General features: G+C 44.3%; 1 protein-coding gene across 1 annotated transcript in view; it reads left to right on the forward strand.

Annotated features, from left to right (window-relative positions):
- The window catches only part of LOC126100867 (protein yellow-like), a 103142-nt gene extending 82483 nt beyond the window's left edge, over positions 1–20659 (forward strand). Inside the window, exons 5-6 of the mRNA XM_049911534.1 lie at positions 8489–8750; positions 19716–20659. Coding sequence (XP_049767491.1) covers positions 8489–8750; positions 19716–20084 — 631 coding nt within the window. The 3' untranslated portion in view covers positions 20085–20659. The remainder of the gene's footprint in view (positions 1–8488; positions 8751–19715) is intronic.
- The last annotated feature ends 6200 nt before the right edge of the window (positions 20660–26859 follow it).

Genomic DNA, 26859 nt, shown 5'->3' on the forward strand with positions numbered 1-26859 from the left:
GCACATACGGTTCACGTCCACGCTGTCGCGGCATGCTACCAGTGTTAAAGACTGCGATGGAGCTCCGTATGCCGGCGGTGCACAAATGCTGCGCAGCTAGCGCCATTCGACGGCCAACACCGCGGTTCCTGGTGTGTCCGCTGTGCCGTGCGTGTGATCATTGCTTGTACAGCCCTCTCGCAGTGTCCGGAGCAAGTATGGTGGGTCTGACACACCGGTGTCAATGTGTTCTTTTTTCCATTTCCAGGAGTGTAGTTTGTCACAAGAGCTGCAACAAATGAACACAACAGTTTCACGATCACGTAGTTTCTCCGTGTTCTGTCAAAACATATGTTTTTAACGTATTTGAAGGTGGTTCTTGAATTTCTTTGTTGTAACATATTTCAATAGCACGTCTATTTGTTGTTTTCATTTCCGTGAGACATCTATGTGGTATCTTGTCTGTGCACACTATTCATCTCATCTACTTGCGACGGTAATGTATTCTCACCACATGACCCATATTCTATAACCAATGTGTAGTATGACAACTGCCAAGACTACAGAAAGAGAACAAACATTCCAATGACCGGACGGAAGTTCATAATGTTGGGGAAAAAAATAAAAATAAATAGCACAAACAAGTTTTGAACCCAGCTCTAGCTCTAGCTTTGCTGTCTTACACCGAGACCACATAACCATGTCGCCGTGGCCATTTCCTTCCCTCTACATTCCACTTGTGAAGGTTGGACCGTTCACTGTTTCTATTTTGCTTTCTTTTCACAATTCAGTACATCTTCTTCCTGTTTTCAGGCTTGACTTGTGTTCAGTTTCTGGCGGGCTATCCACTAGGCCATCTTACCAACAAATCAGAGGGATGCGATGGGAACTTTCCCTTGTCAGTACATATTACTAATTGCCTTTAAACTGTTCGGCGATTTTTTTTCGCCTAGCAGTCTCTTTATAATTAGCGAAGTTGTCGAAAAACATGGAGTGTATGAGAGGAATTAATCTTGTATCTACTTGATAACGCAGGGTGTTTCGCAATTCCTCTTATAGGCTTGTAGATGCTGTAGAGGGACCTTAGCACATGAAGTTTTGATAAGGAACCATTGTCCAGAAATAAACAGTTTGGGTGTAAAGTAAGTTTGAAGACAGGTCAAGTTTCAAATCTCCCGCTTCACAGTATGCACACAGCGAGGCAACAAGCCCCGACCTGTGTGCTCTACAGGAACCCACGGCATGGTATTCTCATCACAACTTTACTAAATGCCCTCTACAACCGCTAGAACAATGAGACCACTCCCCCTGAGTGCAGTCAGATATTAGAAAGCTTTTGACAATGTTGACTGGAATACTCTCTTTCAAACTGTAAAGGTGGCAGGGATAAAATACAGGGAGCGAAAGGCTATTTACAATTTGTACAGAAACAAGATGGCAGTTATAAGAGTCGAGGGACATGAAAGGGAAGCAGTGGTTGGGAAGGGAGCGATACAGGGTTGTAGCCTCTCCCCGACGTTATTCAATCTGTATATTGAGCAAGCAGTAAAGGAAACAAAAGAAAAATTCGGAGTAGGTATTAAAATCCATGGAGAAGAAATAAAAACTTTGAGGTTCGCCGATGACATTGTAATTCTGTCAGAGACAGCAAAGGACTTGGAAGAGCAGTTGAACGGAATGGACAGTGTCTTGAAAGGAGGATATAAGACGAACATCAACAAAAGCAAAACAAGGGTAATGGAATATAGTCGAATTAAATCGAGTGATGCTGAGGGAATTAGATTAGGTAATGAGAGACTTAAAGCAGTAAAGGAGTTTTGCTATTTGGGAAGCAAAATAACTGATGATGGTCGAAGTAGAGAGGATATAAAATGTAGACTGGCAATGGCAAGGAAAGTGTTTCTGAAGAACATAAATTTGTTAACATCGAGTGTAGATTTAAGCGTCAGGAAGTCGTTTCTGAAAATATTTGTATGGGGTGTAGCCATGAATAGAAGTGAAAAATGGACGATAAATAGTTTGGACAAGAAGAGAATAGAAGCTTTCGAAATGTGGTGCTACAGAAAAATGCTGAAAATTAGATGGGTGGATCACATAACTAATGAGGAGGTACTGAATAGAATTGGGGATAAGAGGAGTTTGTGGCACAACTTGACTAGAAGTAGGGATCGGTTGGTAGGACATGTTCTGAGGCATCAAGGGACCACCAATTTAGTATTGGAGGACAGCGTGGAGAGTAAAAATCGTAGAGGGAGACCAAGAGATGAATACACAAAGCACATTCAGAAGGATGTCGGTTGCAATAGGTACTGGGAGATGAAGAAGCTTGCACAGGATAGAGTAGCATGGAAAGCTGCATCAAACCAGTGTGAGGACTGAAGACCACTACAACAACAACAACAACACCTCCTCTCTCGGGTTCTCTTCACAGTCGAGAATACGGCGGTTCCACGGAGCGCCACCGTCAAACCTCCCAGTTGTGAACGTGACAGTTTCTCGCAGCTGTTGTTGTAGTGAGACAAAAGTGGTATGTGATGTCACAATTTCAGCGGGGAGTGACGACAATGCTCTCCTCTCCATTTGCGTGCGTACCATACACTAGGAGATTTGATAGTAATAGATCTTCAAACTTATTTTACATCCGAACAGTACTTCTCCTGACACGGGTTTCTCATCAGAACTTAACTGAATGCCCTCTACAGCCGCTAGAACAATGAGACCATTCCCCTTGACTGCAGTCAGATATTAGTTAGTACACCTCCTCTCTAACCTTCCACCCCGAATAACAAAATCAGTGCCTAACTGAATTTCAGATTGAAAAAGAATTTTCTTTGAACATTTTTATTTTTGAAATGATACAAGATAAATGATATGTGATCTGAGGCTTTCCCTGCGAATGTACTGTATCCAAGGTTCTCGGGTGTCCAGCCGGCTCATATCGTCGAAATTCCACGATATTTCGGCGAATAACCGTTCCGCCATCATCTGGTGGTGCTGATTGAATGATCTGTCTGCGCTGTGTCCGTGGTATTTATGTCCGCGGGGTCCCGAGTCGTACCCCGGCGCGGACGGCCGGGGTAGCTGCAGCCACGCCCAGTGGTAGGCGCAGTTCATCTCCGTCCGCCGTGGCGGAAGGATCTCGCGTCCGCTCGCGCCGTAGCTCCTTGATGGTGTGTAATAATGGTTTCCAGGCCTTGCTAACTTGAAACCCGGTATCCCTGTTGATGAGGTTATCTGTTACTCGAATTTCTATGGCTTCCTTGTACGAGGTGCATTCAAGTACTAAGGCCTCCAATTTTTTTTTCTCTGGACTGGAAGGAGATTAGAAACATGCGCATTGTTTTAAAATGAGGCCGCATTCATTGTCAATACGTCCCAGAGATGGCAGCACCATACGGCAGATGGAATTTTACCGCCTGCGGCGAGAATGAGAACTGTTTTAAATACTTAAAATGGCGACGTTTTCCTTACTTGAACAGCGTGCAATCATTCGTTTTCTGAATTTGCGTGGTATGAAACCAATTGAAATTCATCGACAGTTGAAGGAGATATGTGGTGATGGAGTTATGGATGTGTCGAAAGTGCGTTCATGGTTGCGACAGTTTAATGAAGGCAGAACATCGTGTGACAACAAACCGAAACAACCTTGGGCTCGCACAAGCCGGTCTGACGACATGATCGAGAAAGTGGAGAGAATTGTTTTCGGGGATCGCCGAATGACTGTTGAACTGATCGCCTCCAGAGTTGGCATTTCTGTGGGTTCTGTGCACACAATCCTGCATGACGACCTGAAAATGCGAAAAGTGTCATCCAGGTGGGTGCCACGAATGCTGACGGACGACCACATGGGTGCCCGTGTGGCATGTTGCCAAGCAATGTTGACGCGCAACGACAGCATGAATTGGACTTTCTTTTAGTCGGTTGTGACAATGGATGAGACGTGGATGCCATTTTTCAATCCAGAAACAAAGCGCCAGTCAGCTCAATGGAAGCACACAGATTCACCGCCACCAAAAAAATTTCGGGTAACTGCCAGTGCTGAAAAAATAATGGTGTCCATGTTCTGGGACAGCGAGGGCGTAATCCTTACCCATTGCTTTCCAAAGGGCACTACGGTAACAGGTGCATCCTACGAAAATGTTTTGAAGAACAAATTCCTTCCTGCACTGCAACAAAAACGTCCGGGAAGGGCTGTGCGTGTGCTGTTTCACCAAGACAACGCACCCGCACATCGAGCTAACGTTACGCAACAGTTTCTTCGTGATAACAACTTTGAAGTGATTCCTCATGCTCCCTACTCACCTGACCTGGCTCCTAGTGACTTTTGGCTTTTTCCAACAATGAAAGACACTCTCCGTGGCCGCACATTCACCAGCCGTGCTGCTATTGCCTCAGCGATTTTCCAGTGGTCAAAACAAACTCCCAAAGAAGCCTTCGCCGCTGCCATGGAATCATGGCGTCAGCGTTGTGAAAAATGTGTACGTCTGCAGGACGATTACGTCGAGAAGTAACGCCAGTTTCATCCATTTCGGGTGAGTAGTTAATTAGAAAAAAAATCGGAGGCCTCAGAACTTGAATGCACCTCGTAGATACTGTCCCAGTGCGATTTTTGTCTTTTCGAAATTCGCTGTGTGTCCGGTTTCAATGCAGTGTTCTGCTATGGCCGAATGGCTGGGTTGGCGTGAGCGGGAGTGACGTTCGTGTTCCTTGAATCGGTCCGGCGCAGCTTAGTGGAATGCTCAACACCTTGGTACATAGAGCACACTCGATCTCTGATGAACAGGACTTGCCAACCGAACTCAAACACCTGGAGACCGTGTTCCGCAAGAATGGGTATGGCAACCACCAAATCCAAAGGGCCTTCCGACAACAGAAGTGCAGCGAGAACCGAGATGAAGAACAACCCGAAGAAGAGAAGCAAGCTCCGGCCTTTCTGCCGTTTGCTGGCAACGTGTCATCAAAAACCGGTAGACTGTTAAGGCGACACAAGATTGACGCAGTCTTCCGACCACCAGCAAATATTCGTGACCTATTAAGAACGGCAAAAGATGCCGTAGGCCTTAAGAAAGCGGGCGTATACAAAATCCCGAGCGGCTGTGGCAAATCCTACATCGGCCAAACAGTTCGCACGGTCGAGGACCGATTCAAGGAACACGAACGTCACATCCCTCCTACGCCAACCCAGCCATTGGGCCCTAGCAGAACAGTGCATTGAAACTGGACACACAGCGAATTTCGAAAAGACAAAAATCCTGACGGCCACAAGTGCCCACTGGGACAGTATCTACAAGGAGGCCATAGAAATTCGGGTAACAGATAACCTCATCAACAGGGACACCGGGTTTCAAGTTAGCAAGGTCTGGAAACCATTATTAAACACCATCAAGGAGCTACGGCGTGAGAGGACGCGAGATCCTTCCGCCACGGCGGACGGAGATGAACTGCGCCTACCACCGGGCGTGGCTGCAGCTACCCCCACCCCTCCCACCACGCGGCGTCCCGCCGGCCGTCCGCGCCGGGGTACGACTCGGGACCCCGCGGACATAAATACCATGGTCACAGCGCAGACAGATCATTCCATCAGGACCACTTGATGATGGCGGAACGGTTATTAGCCGAAATATCGTGGAACTTCGACGATCGGATCCGGCTGGACACCCGAGAACCTTGGATACAACATAAATGATATTTAGTAATGAGTAGCGGGATATCATTGATGTACGAGCCGAAAAGAGTTTGCGATATTGCTGCTGTGTGACGCTGAAGCGCGAGTGGAGAGGCGAGCTGAAGGTGGCGGTGTTGTTGCACCCATGGAGGTAGAATAAGCGGAGATGGCGCTACAGACTTACGCTGTACGTTGTTTTGAAGCCAGTGGGCGGGGCCTGCCGCCATCTTGCATCCCCCAAAACATTAGCAGACGAGTGTTTACAATTGCTTCTTGTTCGTTATTTCTGTCGTGTGCACGCGATATTCGTTTTATATAGTAAATGTTACACTGTTTTAGTGAACAACACAGCGTAAGGAACGCAACTTCAAACGTTTTTCCTGATGTTAAATGCGTATTCGATACAGTAATACGACACGAAAATATGACGCTTCTGGCCTCAGTACTGTAATTCCTTTTTGTTTATACACTTCGAATAACCAAGAAGACAAGTATGTGGTATGAAAAGCGTGCATTCGTAATCCATTTCTATTCACTTTCATTGTGTTTGTATCGGTAATTGATAAAGCCAGAACTCCAAAAGCAATGATTGATGGTTTAGAGGCACCGATTTGTATTCGTTTCATTTTCAAGTCAAATGCAAATTTTAAATGTTGAAGTTTGAAGGAAACTTGCCTTATTTCCTTTGGTGCCCCACAGATGTATGCAGGGATGATATAAACAAGCCAGCTGTCATGTCAGCAAAGTGAAAGATTCGTTAAATATACGAAGGAAAGGAACAGAATTTAAGGTTGTCAGGCCCATTGTAGTTTACACATTTGCTTTGTTTTTAAATTGAACCTACCAAGTGACATACAGTGTGGCAAATAACAGCAATTTACAGGGTAACACGACAACACAGTGATGGTCTAAACAGCCTGGACTTAGATAGAGAACTTTGCTTTAACAAATATGCAAACCCTTGAGTACTTATAATTTAACCACTGTAACAGGTGTTCCACACATTTTACTGAAGATTTAATTAACTACATGTAATCACATTACTTTTATATTAAATTATCGCATTTTAAAACATTAGTCCCCATTTCCAGGATATTTCTTGCCAGGACTTCTCATTTACTTGGCAATAACCAAACAATGAAAACCAAGTCTATTGCTCTCTTCCAGAGAGCTCTTCGCGTTGGATTGATAGGAAATCTAAAGTCAACTCACAGAAATAAAACCATACTGTAATACTTTACAGTGCATCAGAATTTCAAGTATATATAAGAAAATAGCGCTTAAATACGAGTTTTGTCCGGAAAATACGTATAAAAGTTGAATAATGTCTTTATGTTACAAGTTGCAGTCACCGCCAGGTGGGACTACTGCTGTAATCAATCCCATCAACGCTCAGTTCGAGCCAGAGCACTCTGCGTGAAGGTGGGAGTGTGCGGCAGCTTGTTGACAGTTACCTTTTTCACCTGCTGTCGGCATGGAGCTCTCTCTGATTGAGGAACAGCGCGTCAACATCAAGTTTCTTGCAAAGCTAGACAAGAATGGCCGTGAGATTTTTGGGTGTTTGAAACAGGTTTACGGAGACAATTCTGAGAAAGGAACCAACCGTGAACAAGTGGTTAAAAGGGTTCCGGGATGGCCGAGAAGAAGTGAACGATGACCCTCGCCCAGGACGCCCGTCGACATCGAGTTCCGATTCAAATGTTGAACTAATTCGGGCTTGTGTTCTTAAAGACCGTAGATTGACAGTCAGAATGATTGCTGGCGAGCTGTCAATCCCCAAAAAATCGTTCACAAAATCCTGACACAAAAACTTGAAATGAAGAAATTGTGTGCGAAAATCGTACCGAAGCTCTTGACGCCAGAACATAAAGCAAAGAGGGTTGAGTGCTGTGAGGACGGGTTGGAAGCAGAGGAACGAGGGGACTTTCTCAACCGAGCCATCACTGGAGACGAGTCCTGGTTTTACGAATTCGATGTGGAGATTAAATCTCAAAGCAAGGAATGGAAATTAGCAGGAGAATCGAGAACAAAAAAGTCGCGAAAATCAAGGTCTAATGTGAAGAGAATGTTGATTCTTTTCTTTGATTCTAGGGGCATTGTTCACAAGGAATTTTTCCCTCCCGGCCAGAGAGTGAACGGAAATGTTTACGTTGAAATTCTGACACGTCTCAGAGCTCGTGTGGCCCGAGTTCGACCGGAGTCGGCAAATGGGGGCAGGTGGATCCTTCATCACGACAATGCGCCCGCTCACACGTCGCTCGTTGTGCGCGAGTTTTTGGCCCGAAGCTCAATCACCGTGACAGACCACCCGCCTTATTCACCCGATTTAGCCCCGTGTGACTTCTTCATGTTCCCGAAATGCAAAATGGTGATTCGGGGGCGGCGCCTGGGAGATGTAGAAACCATCAAGGTGGAAACGACACGGCAACTGAACAACATCACAACTGAATACTTTCAGCAATGTTATCAACAGTGGAAAAGGCGTTGGCAGAAGTGTATCGCGTCTCAGGGCGAGTACTTTGAAGGAGACCATATTGTAATACCTGAATAATTGTAAAATAAAATTATTATTCACCTTTTGTACGTATTTTTCGGACAAACCTCTTAAGTCCACTTAGGAATGAAATGTTACTTGTTTAAACTTTAGACTACAATCAGAACGATTAGTACACCCGTAAGCGATGCAAGCTGGCATTTTTTTATCAAAACACTTGACAACTACACGGAATCAAACCACCAGAAGCGAATGTTTTGGGGTAGCTAACATGGCGGATCTTCACTTGAGTCGGCTTCAAGCTTGTGACGTCACGACAACTCCTCTTACTTTTACCCGCACGGTTGCAGCGTGCTGGGCACGGAGTTCCAGTGGACGGACGGGCTGTTCGGGCTGGCGCTGTCGGCGCCGGACCTGCGCGGCCACCGCACGCTCTACTTCCACCCCTTCTCCAGCACCAACGAGTTCAGCGTGCCGACGCGCGTGCTGCACGAGCCGGGCGCGGCCCACCTGCACTTCCACGACTTCAAGCTGCTGGGCTCCCGCGGGCCGAGCACCCAGTCCTGCGCCTCCTTCATGGACGAGGAATCCGGCGTGCTCTTCTACTCTCTGGTGAGCCCTGCCACCTTCACTCCACATTCTACATAAATGGTCGTCAGAGTTCGTTGTTTTTTTATCGTCCAAGAACCAGTGTCGACTTCTTATTAATTGGTAACTTTCGCAGATTAATCTCTTATGAGCCCCCAACAGAGTGGATGTAGCGAGGGCGCGGTAAGTTGGCCGCAGCCCCTTAACATTTGATCGTTAAAAGTCGGCACCATTTCAGACATGTCGTGTCGACTGTCCTCGGTTTTTCACATTGCTGCCACGTTCAGCTACCCCAAAGATGTAATACCGTAATTGCCTGACGAAGCGACGTGTTGTGTATGTGACGGGGGTAGTAATTGATTAATATCAGTAACTGCAACATGGAATACGAGTTACGATCGTCAATGCCTACTAAATACTTTGAATGTCATTTTTCTTCTTGTCTTTGCGCTGTGTTAAGAGAGCTTCGAAACCTGCCTCGGGCATGGCAGTGTGTGATGTTCTTAAGTTAGTTAGGTTTAAGTAGTTCAAAGTTCTAGGAGACTGATGACGTCAGATGTTAAGTTCCATACTGCTCAGAGCCATTTTGAACCAATTCACGTTACTTCCGTGTCGAAATTTACACACTACTGGCCATTAAAACTGCTACATCAAGAAGAAATGCAGATGATAAACGGGTATTCATTGGACAAATATATTATACTAGAAGTGACATGTGATTACATTTTCACGCAATTTGGGTGCATAGATCCTGAGAAATCAGTACCCAGAACAACTACCTCTGGCCGTAATAACGGCCTTGATACGCCTGGGCATTGAGTCAAACAGAGCTTGGATGGCGTGTACAGGTACAGCTGCCCATGCAGCTTCAACACTATACCACAGTTCATCAAGAGTAGTGACTGGCGTATTGTGACAAGCCAATTGCTCGGCCACCATTGACCAGACGTTTTCAGTTGGTGAGAGATGTGGAGAATGTGCTGGCCACGGCAGCAGTCGAACATTTTCCGTATCCAGAAAGGCCCGTACATGACCTTGTAACGGAACTGAAATGATGGTGGGCTGACAGTAATTTGGAGCCCGCGCGTCGGAAACGGGCGCGCTTGTGTGAGACTGCCAGGGAGTGCACCCTGATGCCATCTATTGGCGAAACTGGAAATTAGCGCTGCCTGTCAGACAATGCACTAAGCTCTCAGAGTCAAATGTATTCTTTTTCTTGGTAATTATAAGTTATTACTGTATAATTTAATGTTGTAAAACGCTAGTAGTAAATTATTATGACTGGTATGGACTCCAGGGTAGTAAATATAAATATTCTTAAATACTAAATGATTTCGGTAAAAAGGTGGTAGGGGAACGCCCCCACTCTTGGTGAAGGGGTTGCTGGAGACACAGGGACTGAACAATGGAATGGCCTGGGGAGTGTTGACGTGATCGGACGTGCGTAACTGTGCTCACGCAAAAGTGATTGTGCAACAGCGAAGAGGCGAATATCGTCGCCGTTTTTGGAGTAAAACACGACGAATGGTTGTTGAAGCCGCCTCTATGCCACTGGGGCTGATTGTAAGAGTTCCTGTGCCCAGGTTTTATGGCGGACGTGCAGTAGCTTATACGAGTGCTACAGCTCATAGTTCCAGCCGCCATTAAGGGCATGACGCGTGAAGAGCTGCGTTAGCCACATGCATCTCACCACCAGCACCGACACGTCTACCCAAGGCAAGACTGCTTGCAATTGTTAAGTCGAACTTTGTATACATGTAAAAGGAGAATACCAGTTTTCTTTTATGCAAGTGCAGAGGACAGAATATAGTAATGAGTAAAATTACGACGCATGTTGTTCATTGTAAAGTGTAGTAACCTCAAACATAGTATAGTGAAATCAGACTGAGGCCACCATCGCCTCTTTCATTTACAATTCTTTTGGTTGTAGAATACTTTAGCGTATAAGAATGTTGAAAAGAGCAATGGTCACACCAGAATGAGTCGCCTATTTACAGTTACTTAAATTTTTCTGAGCAACCTTTCAAGTAAAGTCACTTAACTAATTCTGTATCAATGGTCCAAAGAGTAATATCCAAAATCATTAAATAAGTTGAAGGATAGAATTTTGTTAACCGAAGTTGCATAAACTGTCTTGGTAGTAATTACCAAGCCAACTCACAGAAATTGAGAGAGTATTTGCTTTGTAGAATCATCTAGAATGATCAGAAATAGTTATATTCAGAATTAAGTTTAAATTCAACTCAAGCCATTTCACTTTGAAACGAGCCCAAAAAATTGATTTATTCTTTTGCTCCTTCAGAGCTGGCGACCGTAGTTATAAGTATTTTCAGGAGGATTCGACGGTAAGTCTGCTGCTCTCGTCGTGCTGATAGGATTATCCACTGCTGCTAGCAGTGGTGATTGGATACATAAGCTCACTACCAAGTTAAGTGGGTCAGGTAGGCAGTGTTACCGTGTGAACTGTAGGGCACTGTAGGCCGTGGATCGAACCCGTTCAATCATCACAGCTCTTAGGGAAATAGTCCGGTTAGGACTGTACTAATCATTAGGTAAATACTGGCGAGTAACGGTCAAAAATGTATACGCAAGTGAATTTAGCAAGGTCCACGTAGCACCTAGTTAATGTGGTGCAATGGCGAGGGTAGGAGTGGAGTAAAAGTGAGCTGAGCTTGTGGCAGCTGTGCTGGATTCAAATATTAACTACGTGAATTCACTACTGCCTCTTACCATTGGGACTGAGCTATTTACAGTTAAAATACATAGCAGTAAGCGCAAAGGCGTGACAGCTACAAGTCCGTATTGGTTTTATACATACAGAATTGGGAAGTGGGTCATTCCGTCAGTGGAGGGGGTTAAAACAACCGAGTCAGTGGAGAACATACCCCATTTACTGATGGAAAGATTCAGCGGTTCGGTCGCAACCTGCAACATGCGGTCGTGCAATATCCTGCTGAAATGTAGGGTTTCGCAGAGATCGAATAAAGGGTATAGCCACTGGTCGTAACACACCTGAAATGTAACGTCCACTGTTCAAAGTGCCGTCAATGCGAACAAGAGGTGATCGAGACGTGTAACCAATGGCACCCCATACCATCACGCCGGGTGATAAGCCAGTATGGCGATGACGAATACACGCTTCTAATGTGCGTTCACCGCGATGTCGCCAAACACGGATGCGATCATCATGATGCTGTAAACAGAACCTGGAGTCATCCGAAAAAATGACGTTATGCTATTCGTGCACACAGGTTCGTCGTTGAGTACACCATCGCAGGCGCTCCTGTCGTTGATGCAGCGTCAAAGGTAACCGCAGCCATGGTCTCAGAGCTGATAGTCCATGCTGCTGCAAACGTCGTCGAACTGTTCGTGCAGATGGTTGTTGTCTTGCAAACGTCCCCATCTGTTGACTCAGAGATCGAGACGTGGCTGCACGATCCGTTACAGCCACGCGGATAAGATGCCTGTCGACTGCTAGTGATACGAGGCCGTTGGGATCCAGCACAGCGATCCGTATTACCCTCCTGAACCCACCGATTCCATATTCTGCTAACAGTCATTGGATCTCGACAAACGCGAGCAGCAATGTCGCGATACGATAAACCGCAATCGCGATAGGCTACAATCCGACTTTTATCAAAGTCCTCCTTACACGAGGCATCACAACAACGTTTCAATAGGCAACGCCGGTCAACTGCTGTTTGTGTATGAGAAATCGGTGGAAACTTTCCTCATGTCAGCATGTTGTAGGTGTCACCAGCGGCGCTAACCTTGTGTGAATGCTCTGAAAAGATAATCATTTGCATATCACAGAATCTTCTTCCTGTCGGTTAAATTTCGCGTCTGTAGCACGTCATCTTCGTGGTGTAGCAATTTTAATGGCCTGTAGTGTAATTCATCTCACATAAAATGAAATTTACTTTGAAAGCAACGCTTCTCAAAGCACCATTCGCAATATTTTCCCGCGACCTATTAGAAACGTAAAAAGTTGTAACGTTACGCTCATCGAAATGAAGCCCAAGAGAAAAGACGCATCCCAAGTTTTTTGATGTTACGACGTGTTTGACACATTTTGTTGTCGCCGGATGCTTGCGTGTGCACTACGTTTTATTGTTGGAAATGGTGCATTTTCTTTGCAACTAAAGTTTTATTTTGGTGTTATTCTCTTGTTTATGTTTAAAGCTTCAGTATTTTTCTAAGCAGAGTATCAGTTCTTATCAGTAAAGATAACAAAAATGCAACTGGAAAATAAAACAATGAAAAATTCACGGAATTCTAAAAAAATTCCCATTTTCCCGAATTTGGAGAGAGGTGTACTGACCATACCCTCCTCCTAACCGCATCCTCAGCTGAGGATGATACGGCGGTCGGATGGTCCCGGGGCGTATACACGCTCATATACAGGGTGTTACAAAAAGGTACGGCCAAACTTTCAGGAAACATTCCTCTCACACAAAGAAAGAAAACATGTTATGTGGACATGTGTCCGGAAACGCTTACTTTCCATGTTAGAGCTCATTTTATTACTTCTCTTCAAATCACATTAATCATGGAACGTACCAGCGTGCCTTCAAACACTTTGTTACAGGGAATGTTCAAAATGTCCTCCGTTAGCGAGGATACATGCATCCACCCTCCGTGGCATGGAATCCCTGATGCGCTGATGCAGCCCTGGAGAATGGCGTATTGTATCACAGCCGTCCACATTACGAGCACGAAGAGTCTCTACATTTGGTACCGGGGTTGCGTAGACAAGAGCTTTCAAATGCCCCCATAAATGAAAGTCAAGAGGGTTGAGGTCAGGAGAGCGTGGAGGCCATGGAATTGGTCCTCCTCCATCGGTCACCGAATCTGTTGTTGAGAAGCGTACGAACACTTCGACTGAATTGTGCAGGAGCTCCATCGTGCATGAACCACATGTTGTGTCGTACTTGTAAAGGCACATGTTCTAGCAGCACAGGTAGAGTATCCCGTATGAAATCATGATTACGTGCTCCATTGAGCGTAGGTGGAAGAACATGGGGCCCAAACAAGACATCACCAACAATGCCTTCCCAAACGTTCACAGAAAATCTGTGTTGATGACGTGATTGCACAATTGCGTGCGGATTCTCGTCAGCCCACATATGTTGATTGTGAACATTTACAATTTGATCACGTTGGAATGAAGCCTCATCCGTAAAGAGAAAATTTGCACTGAAATGAGGATTGACACATTGTTGGATGAACCATTCGCGGAAGTGTACCCGTGGAGGCCAATTAGCCGCTGATAGTGCCTGCACACGCTGTACATGGTACGGAAACAAATGGTTCTCCTGTAGCACTCTCCATACAGTGACGTGGTCAACGTTACCTTGTACAGCAGCAACTTCTCTGACGCTGACGTCTTCCTGTCGCGACACCTTCGTATTGGAAATCTGTCTCGATACAAACGTAACCGCGCCACGGCTATTGCCCCGTGCTAATACATACATCAAATGGGCATCTGCCAACTCCGCGTTTGTAAACATTGCACTGTCTGCAAAACCACGTTCGTGATTAACACTAACCTGTTGATGCTACGTACTGATGTGCTTGATGCTAGAACTGTAGAGCAATGAGTCGCATGTCAACACAAGCACCGAAGTCAACATTACCTTCCTTCAATTGGGCCACCTGGCGGTGAATCGAGGAAGTACAGTACATACTGATGAAACTAAAATGAGCTCTAACATGGAAATTAAGCGTTTCCGGACACATGCCCACTTAACATCTTTTCTTTATTTGTGTGAAAGGAATGTTTCCTGAAAGTTTGGTCGTACCTTTTTGTAACACCCTGTATATGAAGTGGGAGAAGAGGTACATTGTTGCAGTGTTTGAGCTTCGAGCTGTCTGTATCGAAAACGGTCCTCGACTGGCATTAGCCGTGAATGAACAGTATTGTTTGGTTTGTTGATTCGGGGGAGGGGACGAAACAACGAGGTCATCGGTCCCATCGGATTAGGGAACTGTGGGGAAGGAACTCGGCGGTGCCCTGTCACAAGAACCTTCCTGGCATTTACCTGAAGTGATTAAGAGAAATCACGGAACATCTAAATCAGGATGGTTGGACTCGGGTTTGACCCGTCTTACTCCAGAATGCGAGTCCACTATGCCAACCACAGCGCCAATTCGCTCAGTATGGACAGTATTATGTGTAGTGCTCGTGGATAGTAATGGCTGACGTTTTCTGCGGCCAATGTTGCAGACAGAAATGTGTAAAAGCTTAACGATGCTGGCAGAATACAAGGGAGGTCATTTGTACACCATGGCTTATAGTGTGATGGGATCTAGCGAAATCTACTAACCACTTTATTTATGTCAATTGCAGTGCCAGCCGGAGTGGCCGAGCGGTTCTAGGCGCTACGGCCTGGAACCGCGCGACCGCTACGGTCGCAGGTTCGAATCCTGCCTTGGGCATGGATGTGTGTGATATCCTTAGGTTAGTTAGGTTTAAGCAGTTCTAAGTTCTAGGGGACTGATGACCTCAGAAGTTATGTCCCATAGTGCTCAGAGCCATTTGAACCATTCAATTGCATTTCAACATTATCAAAGAGATTTTTGTATGAACCACGTTCCTGTTAAGCCGTCCGCAAGAAAAAAAGAAACCTCAGAGATGAGAAGACAAAAATTATTGGTACCTATAACTTGTAAGCAACAATCAACAGTACAAAATGGAATGTGTATTCAGTATTATTATTATCATCTTGAATATTAGTTAAAGTATATTTTACGATGCAAAGTGTGACGGTCGAATATCACCAGAACAGGACAGTGGAACGGCATACAGAAGACACCTATAGACCCATATGGGTCAGGAAAGGAAGAGCATTTGTCATTTGTCCACCTGCCGCCTCTCCCCCCCACTCCCTCCCCCTACGGCGAATATATAGTACAGAGATTTCATTCACACAGGGTGTCCAAGGAAGATTGGTTTGTATTCAGAGATCTGACAGAAGCGATTATTCAAAGCAAAAAGGTCTTTCAAACCTGGGCTCTGAAATGCATACCTTAAGAGCTACGACTACTTGTTCATTTTCGCTACTGTGAAACACATCTCCTGTATTGAGCAAGTGCTCACAGCTCTTAAGGTCTGCATTTAGAGCCCATGTTTACTAGTTTTTTTTTCCTTCGAATGATCGTCCGTGTCATATCTGTGAATATTGTCCATTGCTCCTGGGTTTACTTGTATATTAAGTGGATAACTATCAATTCTCTACTATATAATAAGTTCTATACCGGTACCTATATAATTAGTTCTTATGCCTTGATATGTCTCTAAACTGGCCAAATCATTTGTAGAAAAATCACAATTTTAAAGACTCCTTAGTTTTAAGTGTAAATTTAATGGGGAAATTAATGAAAAATTACATCAAAGAGTACATATTATGAAACAGATTTCCTTCAAGTTTTGTTTAATGTTAGTAGACGTCAACGTGGAATCCATTTGTTCCCCTACACACATTGAGACAATATTCCACTTCTCGCCACGTATTCACCAACATTTCAGGTGTAACTGTCCCAACTGTCGCGACGATTCTTTTTTAATCTTTTTTTAAAAAAATGTTATCATCATCACTTCTGTTTAGAAAGTCAGCAGCAAACTCATACCTTTCAATTACAGTAGGTTTTATTTCATGTAACAGCTGCAATTTGGCCGGCCGGTGTGGCCGAGCGGTTCTAGGCGCTTCAGTCTGGAACCGCGCGACCGCTACGGTCGCAGGTTAGAATCCTGCCTCGCTCATGGATGTGTGTGATGTCCTCAGGTTAGTTAGGTTTAAGTAGTTCTAAGTTCTAATGGACTGATGACCTCAGATGTTCAGTCCCATAGTGCTCAGAGCCATTTGAACCAAGTTGCAATTTGTAGACGCGCAACTTTAAGTCTTTTACGCACAGCATCATACACACTACCTTTAGGCACTCCTAATTGTAGACTACGTCTGGCCAATGACTTCTCTGGGCTCCGAACACACGAAACACGGATCTGTTCAGCAACATCTTCAGGAGGTCTATGTCTACCTGGTGATTTTGATTTAAAACACTACCGGTTTTAGGCAATAACGGATAGTTATTACTGTAGGTGTTTCACCACCGTACTGACGTCTAAAATTACGTTGCACTGTTATTACTGACTCAGTTTTCACAAGCCGAATAACACACTGCACTTTCTGTTACGCATTACACATTGTTGCCGCACGGGATTAGCCGAGCGGTCTGGGCGCTGCAGTCATGGACTGTGCGGCTGATCCCGGCGGAGGTTCGAGTCCTCCCTCGGGCAAGGATGTGTGTGTTTGTCCTTAGGATAATTTAGGTTAAGTAGTGTGTAAGCTTAGGGACTGATGACCTTAGCAGTTAAGTCCCATAAGATTTCACACACATTTGAACATTTTTTACACATTGTTGCTGAGTTGCTCTGCACTGCACTGCATGCACGTCTGGGCTGAACTGAGGGAACAGAGAAAAAAAAAACAGCACTGGTGACGTCTCAAGGTCAAGCAGGCCTGCCAACTGTAGGGGAGCCAAACTTGGAGAGAATACTAGAATAGTGTATGTCACTTTGTACAGATTCTAGGACAATCAAAATTAGGGAGTTCTTTTTCAAACACACTGTATACGCCCAGATTGAAGCGATAAATGAAAATTTGTATCAAGTTCGGGATTCGAACCCAGAACTGTTGCTGACGAGGCGAATGAGCTAACCACTACAGCTTTGCACAACTGCACGTTCTACCCTATCAAGCCTCCCTCTTCAACCCAAATTCCCGTTCACGCCTCGGACCACTTGGTAATCCTCCCAGAAGCTAACAGCAATGCGGAGGCTCTCGAACTGCATTGGAACAGCATCTCGGCATCGAACACAACGAGGAATCCTGCCAGAAACCCAGAACACGTGCTTTAATCAAATGAAACTACTTGGCTTAAGAGAACTTTTCAAGTCTAAAACATTTGTAATCTATAAATGCAGAGTGAAGCTGCGAATGTTTGAGACTTAAAAAGGTCTCTGCAACAATACAAAAGGGTTATTCTGAAAGGAAATCACCGCCGGTCGACCACTGGCCTTGGTACTCACCTGCTTCAGTTTGGCGGTAGGTACGATTCAACTGTGTGACTTGAAAATGTGTGACTAAACTGACGATCCCGTCAAGTGTAAGGTGCGAAGTGTTAGTTGCTTTTTAAAAGCGCAGATATTTCGACCCTTCGCAATGTATATTTCGGAAGTTTAATAGTGGACGAAGATCGCTCGAGCCAGCCCTCAGTGATGACAGACACAGTGCAAGGACTGAAACCAAAATCCAAGAACATAGGCGTGCACTCCTGACGTCTAATGCCAGATTCTTCAACGCCATTAGAACAAGCGATACTGAATGGTATTCACTGGAGTCATCTTCGTTAACGATAATGCACGTCCTCATGCAGCGGGAGTGACACGAGACTTGCTTTAGCGGTTTCAGTGGAAAATGTTTCAACATCCACCATTCAGTCCAGACATAGCCCCAAGAGTTTACCACTTATTCTCCAAACTGAAAGATTTTTTTAAGTGGACAACGCTACGGAAGTGATGATAAACTTAAAGAAGGCGTTAATCAGTGGGTCAACAACTTGGCGAGAACCGAGTATGCAGAAGGCATAGCGAAGCTAGTAAAACAAGCACGACAAGTGCCTAAATTTGAATGATGACTGTAGAAAAGTGGTTTGGGAATCATACTATATGTATAATATGATTTGTTTTCCGCCCCAGGTAGCTGCGTGGTCAGCGCGACAGGATGTCAAGGGCCCGGCTTCGATTCCCGGCTGGGTCGGAGATTTTTCTCCGCTCAGGAACTGGGTGTTGTGTTGTCCTAATCATCATCATTTCATCCCCATCGACGCGCAAGACGCCGAAGTGGCATCAAATCGAAAGACTTGCACTCGGCGAACGGTCTGCCCAACGGGACAGCCGGCACGGTAGCTCAGCGTGTTCGGTCAGAGGCTTAGCACCCCTCTGTATTAAAAAAAAAACTGAGTGAATGGCTCAATAATGAACTTCAACGGGCGTCAGGGGACGTCAGCAACGAACTATAACGAACAAAATGAGATTTTAAAAAAAAAAAAAAAAAGACGGAGGCCCTAGTCACACGACATTTTTATATAGTTTGTTTAATTATATCAAATAAAAAAATCTCTGGGAAAAAAACGTTCTTTATTTTCCGAATGACGATGATGATGTTTGGTTTGTGGGGCACTCAACAGCGTGGTCATCAGCACCTGTACAAGTCCCAATTTTTACTCGGTCCAATTTTTGTACACAGTCCAGTCTAACCACTGTCACGAATGGTGATGATGAATTGATGAGGACAGCACAAACACCCAGTCCCCGGGCAGAGAAAATCCCCGACCCGGCTGGGAATCGAACTCAGGACTCCGTAATCCAGAGGCAGCAACGCTATCCACTAGACATTCCGAATGACCCTCGGAGTTTCATTTGATCAAAACGCCTATGCATGGGTTTCAGGAAGGATCTCCAGTTTCGTTAGATGCTGAGGTGCTAGTTCAGTTAATTTGGAGGGCCTTTGCAGTGCTGTACAAGTTTAGGGGGAATACCAAGTGGGCTGAGGTGTTAATGGGAATTAGGGTTGAGGAAGGAGGACTAGGGTAGTCCATGCAATTGTGCAAAGCCACTGTGCCAGTGTGTTCGAAACCCAGCCATAGCACAAACTTTCTTTCGTCGCTTCAGGCTGCATACAGGCGTCATATATGTTTCACTTTTGGAAAGGTCTCTAGAATACTATAGTTTCACTTGACAGTTTGGGTCTTGCCCCCATCTGGGAAAGTTTCTGCAGACGGCCACGACACACAGCTCATAAACTTCCACCTTGTTTATTTATCCCCAGTTGATGTACGAGTTTGAGTTGTTCGCCGTACAGGGTAGGAAACAAAATGACACACTTCTTCAAGGGTCAGTAAGATTGACGTGCCAACCTTGTGACGCAGGTGAATAAGAACGCAGTGGGCTGTTGGAACTCGAAGCTGCATCCGAAGACCTACACGCCGGAGACGCAGGGCATGGTGGGCCAGGACAACGTGACCATGGTGTTCCCCAACGACATGAAGGTGGACGCGAACGGCACGCTGTGGGTGCTGACCGACCGTATGCCGCTCTTCCTGTACTCGGAGCTGGACCCAGTCGAGGTGAACTTCCGCGTGCTGTCGGCGCCGGTGGAGACGGCCGTGGCGGGCACCGCCTGCTCCGCCGCCGCGCCGCCCCCGCCGTCCGCCGCCCCCGCGCCCGCCAGCGCACTCTGGGCGCCGCTGGTGGCCGTCGCGACGCTGCTCGCGACCTCGGCCGCCGCTGCCGCGTGAGCGCCGGCGCCGGCGTCGCGGTGCCCCGGCAGCCGCTGAGGTCGAATCCGCAGTGGAAGCTTCCGCCGTCAGCTAAAAAAAAAAACAATTTCCTAATCGCGAAGCAAAGACTGTCTTTCCAAAACCCGAATCATATTTCAGCACGGAAACTCTTCCCCAGTGTTTTAAGTGATTGCATCCCGCCTGAAACTGTCAGTTTTATTTTACTTCTGCTATTGTACAGTTTCGGCTTTGGAGCATTTTTAAGTATCCTGATAAAAAGAACCGATAAGAATGTAGTGTCTCAAAAATTATTTAAAATTGAAACACAGTGACAAACAAGATCATAAAATATGCCACGATTAATAAAAACATACTGGACATTTGAAGAATGGAATCGGATAACTTTCCATGTGTCAAACCTGACATTTGTCAGAACGAAAAGTCCATGTGTCTAAGTCAATGTGTCTCTGTTTGTACATAACAGGTTTGTATCCAAAAATTGAGAAGGTATTCTGATAGCGCAGAATTATGCTGCTCGCCGTATCACCGCAAAAAAGAGACAAATTATAAAATAAATACTTTATTAACAACGATCTATGTTTCATACCAGGGAACTGACTGGTTCTCTGGGCTAATAAGAATGTCTTTACATATTGATTCTCACAAAGAAGGAAATAATCACCAACCAATGTTAATAATGGCATTTCTTTACACAAATGGCGCCGTAACAGGTTTCTAACTGACACGTTCATTTGAGACAGCAGTTCGTATTTACATTAGATTTGTTGTTGATTAGTTAGTTACATGTTCCCACAGATCATTTGAGCTATTCTTGTATCGAAATGATGTGGAACGAGTCAGTTTACAAGATATGTATTCAAGTAAACATCATTAGTGTTACCTTTAATGAAACACATTATTATTTTTAGTCCCACTTACGGAAATACACTTAACTTCTTTTTCACTGGCTACGAGTTTTTAAGTAGAAATTCGTCAGTAGAATGGCAGGAGTTCCAGAAGAAATGATTTTAAATTAGTTTTAAAATTTGCTTCGCTACCTGTCAGACAGTTTACGTTTTTCCTCAACTCCTGGCTGAGATCTGAAAGCTTTAATAATGGGTAACAAAGGTTAGTTTTTCTTCTAGTGGTGTAAGTATGGACGTCACTGTTCTTCTCAAATTGTGATAGATTATTTACGACGACTTTCATTAGCGAATATATGTATTGTGGCTGCGCATTTAAAATGCCCAGCACCTTGAAGAGGTACCTACATGACGTCTGTGGGGGAACGCCGCTCGCTTTTGTGCAATTCATACTTTCTTTCTTAGTGATGCGTTACCCCAGAAAATTATTCTGTAAGACATTATTGAGTGGAAATATGCAAAATATGTCAGAAGCTTCGTAAGCTTGTTTCCAAGACTAGCAGTTACACAAAGAACAAAGGTAGCTAAACTTAGTTGCTTGATATACTCAGTAATATGGTTCTTCCATTTTAAGTTTCCAGCACTATGTACATCGAAAGATTTGGAGCATTCTACCCTACTTACTGACTCCTGCTCATGTGCTACATCAATTATTGGCATGACTCTATTTGTTGTACAGAATTGAATGTAGTGTGTGTGTGTGTGTGTGTGTGTGTGTGTGTGTGTGTGTGTGTGTGTGTGCGTGTGCGCGCGCGCGTTTTTTTTTTTTCAAAATTTAGGGAGGGTCTCTTTTCAAAGAACCGTTTAATAATTCTTTGGAAAATATCATTTACCAACTCTTCTGTTGCTTTCGCTCTGATGGGATTTATTATAACATTAGTATCATCTCAAAAAGTAGTAATTTTACTTGTTGAATGTTAAGTCGAAGGTCATTCACATATTTAACGAATAGGAGTGGCCCCAAAAGTGAATCCTGTGGGACTCCCTTTGCGATTTTTCCCAGTCACTAAAATTTTCTACCTTTGCGACATTGTCTGAGTTATTCAGCATGAGCTTTTGCATTCTTTTCAAATATTATTCAAAGGAGCTGTGCGTATGACCACCAGTTCCATAAAACTTGAGTTTTTCTAAGAGCAACATGATTTACATCATCAAACGCCTTGGAAAGATTACAAAAATTACCAACTGATGATGTATTTTATTTAAGAGTTGTACTGTTTGATAAGTGAATGCATAAACAGCATTCTTAATCAAGTAACCCTTTTGGTACCCAAACTGTGACACACTAAGTACATTGTTTCCACACCAGTAAAAAAGCTGGGAGGTAATTGTTTAAGTCTGTCTTGTCATTTTTCTTATGGAGTGTTTTAACAATTGCATATTTTAACCTGTCTGGAAAAATTCCTTGTACCGGTGATACATTACGTATATCGCTAAGGAAATTACTTACTAGTCGTTAGGAAAAACGGGTCAAGAACTAATGTAAACCACAATCAATATAATATAAACGTGAAGATCCGTTTGTAAATGAACCCGTCGGTTCGAAACCAATAGCGGTGCTATTTGTGTAAATAAATAGTACCATTAAAGGCAGCTTATTTTTGTTTTCTTCTTTGCAAAAATCAACTTGTATTTTCTACGTAGCTACCGTCTAAAACATGTCGGTATTCGACAAAGCAGCAGTAAAAAAGTTTTTTTCCAAAGTATTATTAATACTGAGGCGCTACATTTCATTAGTGATAATACAAATGCAGAAATACAACATTAAGTTTGTAACAAATCAAGCTTTAGTCAACAAAAACCACTTCTCATATCTTTTCAAGTTTGGAACTCCAGAGGGAAGGACATATTGGCATAAAGACCGTGTACTTTCTACTGACGCATGTCTGAGAGACTTTCTCGATGCTTCAGCATGGGTATCAAGTCTAGGAAAATGTAACAGAGTACCGAGAACTCAACATAACTGAAAACACGTTTTTGAAAAAACTGACTATTTTAACGCTTTCCATTGCCACTCTTCATTTGTAGACAATACATTTGTCAAAAATCAGCGACGGCACATCGTGCCATACTAGGTTCTCTTTTATCACTCCTCCGCCAGTCGATGTGAGTGTGGGCTGGTAGGGGTACATTACCGCTCTCCATGACAGCAGTAAATAAAATATACAAACTGTTTCTAAAAAGACGAAAAACAATGAAATACGCACATGTTTTAGAATTATTACGTACATATTTTAGAATTATTAAAAAAAGACCTTTGTACGTTCAAGACTTCAAGTAAAATGCCTCTTTTAACCTTTTGAGTCCAAATAATTTGAAAACAATTGCAAATTTAAATTTTTTTACAAAATTGATCTTTATTGGCATAGTAAGCAACGAATACAAGAAGAAACTGAAGAACTGTTTTAAACACATGGTTTCGCTTTGGCGCCACTAGAACATACAGTTTCAAACAATCCATAATTTCATGCAGTAAATCTGAAAGCAAATTTCCAGTTTTCCTAGACACAATCCTATATCTCGAAGCGTCCATGAATCTATAATGCCTAAAACAAATTATAGTTCTAAATAACGTGTAAAAATGGGACTAAATTTAATAAATATTGTACCAAAACTACATACTGCCACAGTGGCTCCATTTGGAAACCACATATAAAAGCTATATTACAGAAGCAAATATACAATAAAATACTCTACTGGCCATTAAAATTGCTACACGACGAAGATGACGTGCTACAGACGCGAAATTTAATCGACAGGAAGCTGCTGTGATGTGCAAATGATTAGCCTTTCAGAGCATTCACACACGGTTGGTGCCGGTGGCGACAGCTACAACATGCTGACATGAGGAAAGTTTCCAACCGATTTCTCATACATAAATAGCAGTTGACCGGCGTTGCCTGGTGAAACGTTGTTGTGATGCCTCGTGTAAGGAGGAGAAACGCGTACCATCACGTTTCCGACTTTGATAAAGGTCGGATTATAGCCTATCGCGATTGCCGTTTATCGTATCGCGACATTGCTGCTCGCGTTGGTCGAGATCGAATAACTGTTAGCAGAATATGGAATCGGTGGATTCAGGAGGGTAATACGGAACGCCGTGCTGGATCGCAATGGCGTAATATCACTAGCAGTCGAGATGACAGGCATCTTATCCCCATGGCTCTAACGGATCGTGCAGTCACGTCTCGATCCCAGTGTCAACAGAAGGGGACGTTTGCAAGACAACAACCTACTGCACGAACAGTTCGACGACGTTTGCAGCAGCATGGACTATCAGCTCGGCGACCATGGCTGCGGTTTTCCTTGACGCAGCATCACAGACAGGAGCGCTTGCGATGGTGTACTCAACAACGAACCTGGGTGCACGAATGGCAAAACGTCATTTTTTCGGATGAATCCAGGTTCTGTTTACAGCATCATGATAAGGTCACTATCTCCGTGTCAACTTTTTCAACTTTTTCTTTGAGTGCTGTAGGTGACTACTACAGTGCACAACATTCATAGAAGTATACGTCAGCAAACCACTGGCTGTCGCTGTCTTGGCGCAGCATCATTGAATTCATGTTTAAAGCATGCATACTTCAAAAAATTAATAAAACGGTGGATTCAAGAAGAATCCACAGGTACTCAAAGGGTTAAAGATAGTTTTACTAGACAACAATCTTTATAAAAATTAAGTATTTCACGTAACAGGAGGTACAGGGAAACAGGTGAAGAGAATTGTTGGAAGAAGAGTATTTTGTAAAAGATATGAAGTGGGAGGGCTGGAGAGAAGGACCATGAACCAAGCGTTTGGAAAGGGAGGAAATTTGCAAGGGGAGGATGGGATAAAGTAGTGCTCTGACATGGAGGGGGGAGGTTTTCATGCTCTTGTAGGAGGAGCGATAGCATGTGGAGAGTATGTGTGTGTAAGGTAGGTAGCATGCTAGTCTCTTTTTTTACTGTTATTTCAGTCTGTGTCCCATACGGATGGGGGTGGACTGGCAGTAGAACAGTACTCCCTCCTTCGGCTGAAAGAGGTTAAACAGTTCAAAGATTGAATTTACAAATTTTTAAAGGATAAACTACATACAAATGGATAAAAAGTTCTCGGTTTACTTACCATGTCAAATTCAGATAAAATCTCAAGTTGTCAGAGGCTAAGTGTGACTGTCGTGAAAATTTTTTTGTAGTAGGTTGTGGTACAGCGTCCGAAGAGTAGAGTGATCTAACTGTCTTGGTGGCAGAGTAATGTTTTTGTATCTTACAACGACAGCATCACGATGACATAATGTTACTGCACGTTGAAATCGTGGCGGTGGGACCTTACATCCTGTGTCGCCCTCCAATGGTGTAAACTCAGGCTGACACAACTATAGAGACAGTTAGAGTGGTGGTCGCACCAAGGATTGCACACAATGAGTGGCCACACTAAAACACACAGTATTAGTGGCCCCATTGGTTTATCATTAGCCGTGGCCTGAATCTGAGTCCTCGATTATGGTACAAGGAACAGAATGGTGGGGCCAGTGCCACGGAGTCATGACGATAATATGTTCCAATCCACTGACGATGTTGTACAGGGTATCCATTCTCTCGATGGACGTCTTTAGAATGACTATGTTGGTCTCCCCGTGTAGAGTAACAACACTCATGGGTCGAGGAGCGTGCATGTGCCACCAAAGCACCTTGTTCTGTAGGCGCTGGAGGCTCTTCACCCAGGAGGCACTAATCGTGGCCCACACAGAAGAAACATAGGTGAGGGGAGGGTGGGCAATCACCCGGTACAGTCAGAACTTGGTGTTTAATGTCATTTTCCTGCTGTTGAAGAGTGGGTGAAATGCTTTTATCAGCTTTTGAGTGACGTATTGTGCATACCGATGGAAGAGCAGTTTGTTGTCCATCTGGACATCTAGATATTTGGTATCTGGGGACCATGGGACCCAGACACCTGCAATAGTGATGTTGTGATTGAGGATAGGGAACCATCTGGTGAAGTAGACCACCATAGTTTTGGTGGCATTGAGAGCGATCTTGTTTGAACGATACCATGTGACTGCTGCACCCACCTCTCTCTGGCGACGAGCAATGAGCTGGTCGGTGTTGGGGCTGGTCATATAGAGCATCATATTGTAGGTGTATTGCATCATTTAGCAGTGAAAGAAGACTGGCGAATCATTAACATAAATGTTAAGGAGGAAGAGAGACAAACCAGAGCCTTGACGGGTACCCATCAAAATGTGATATATACTCGAGCATTTTCCTTCCTGACAGACCAAGAAGGTTCTATCGTGGAGGAATTCATCTATAATCTTCATATAGATGTCTGGGATGGTCGTCTGTGTCAGAATTTTGTACATGAGATTGTCCCACCAAATTCTGTTATAAGCATTTTGCAGACCCGGCGAAACCACTGGCGTCTACATGGTGGAGTTAAGGCTCTTGCTGACGTGTTCTGTGATCCTAAGAACTTTTAGTTTGTCCAACAGGTGGGAAGTGAAGCTGAGCTGTTTTGGATGGATCATCCCAGCTGCCACCAGAGGCTGGAAAAGATGGCTCAGGATCAAAGAGTCTAGGACCTTCACCATAGTATTCATAGAGATAATGGGCCCTTATTGGTAAGGACCTTAGGATCCTTGAGGGCTTTAGGATGGCCATCAGTTTTGTCTCCTTCCACTATGTGGGGAGGCCAGTTGTGAGACAGCAGTCAGAATCCAGAATGAGATTTTCACTCTGCAGCGGAGTGTGCGCTGATATGAAACTTCCTGGCAGATTAAAACTGTGTGCACGACCGAGACTCGAACCCAGGACCTTTGCCTTTCACGGGCAAGTGCTCTACCATCTGAGCTACCGAAGCACGACTCACGCCCAGTACTCACAGCTTTACT

This window comes from Schistocerca cancellata, chromosome 9, assembly GCF_023864275.1.
Source record: "Schistocerca cancellata isolate TAMUIC-IGC-003103 chromosome 9, iqSchCanc2.1, whole genome shotgun sequence".
NCBI lineage: Eukaryota > Metazoa > Arthropoda > Insecta > Orthoptera > Acrididae > Schistocerca > Schistocerca cancellata.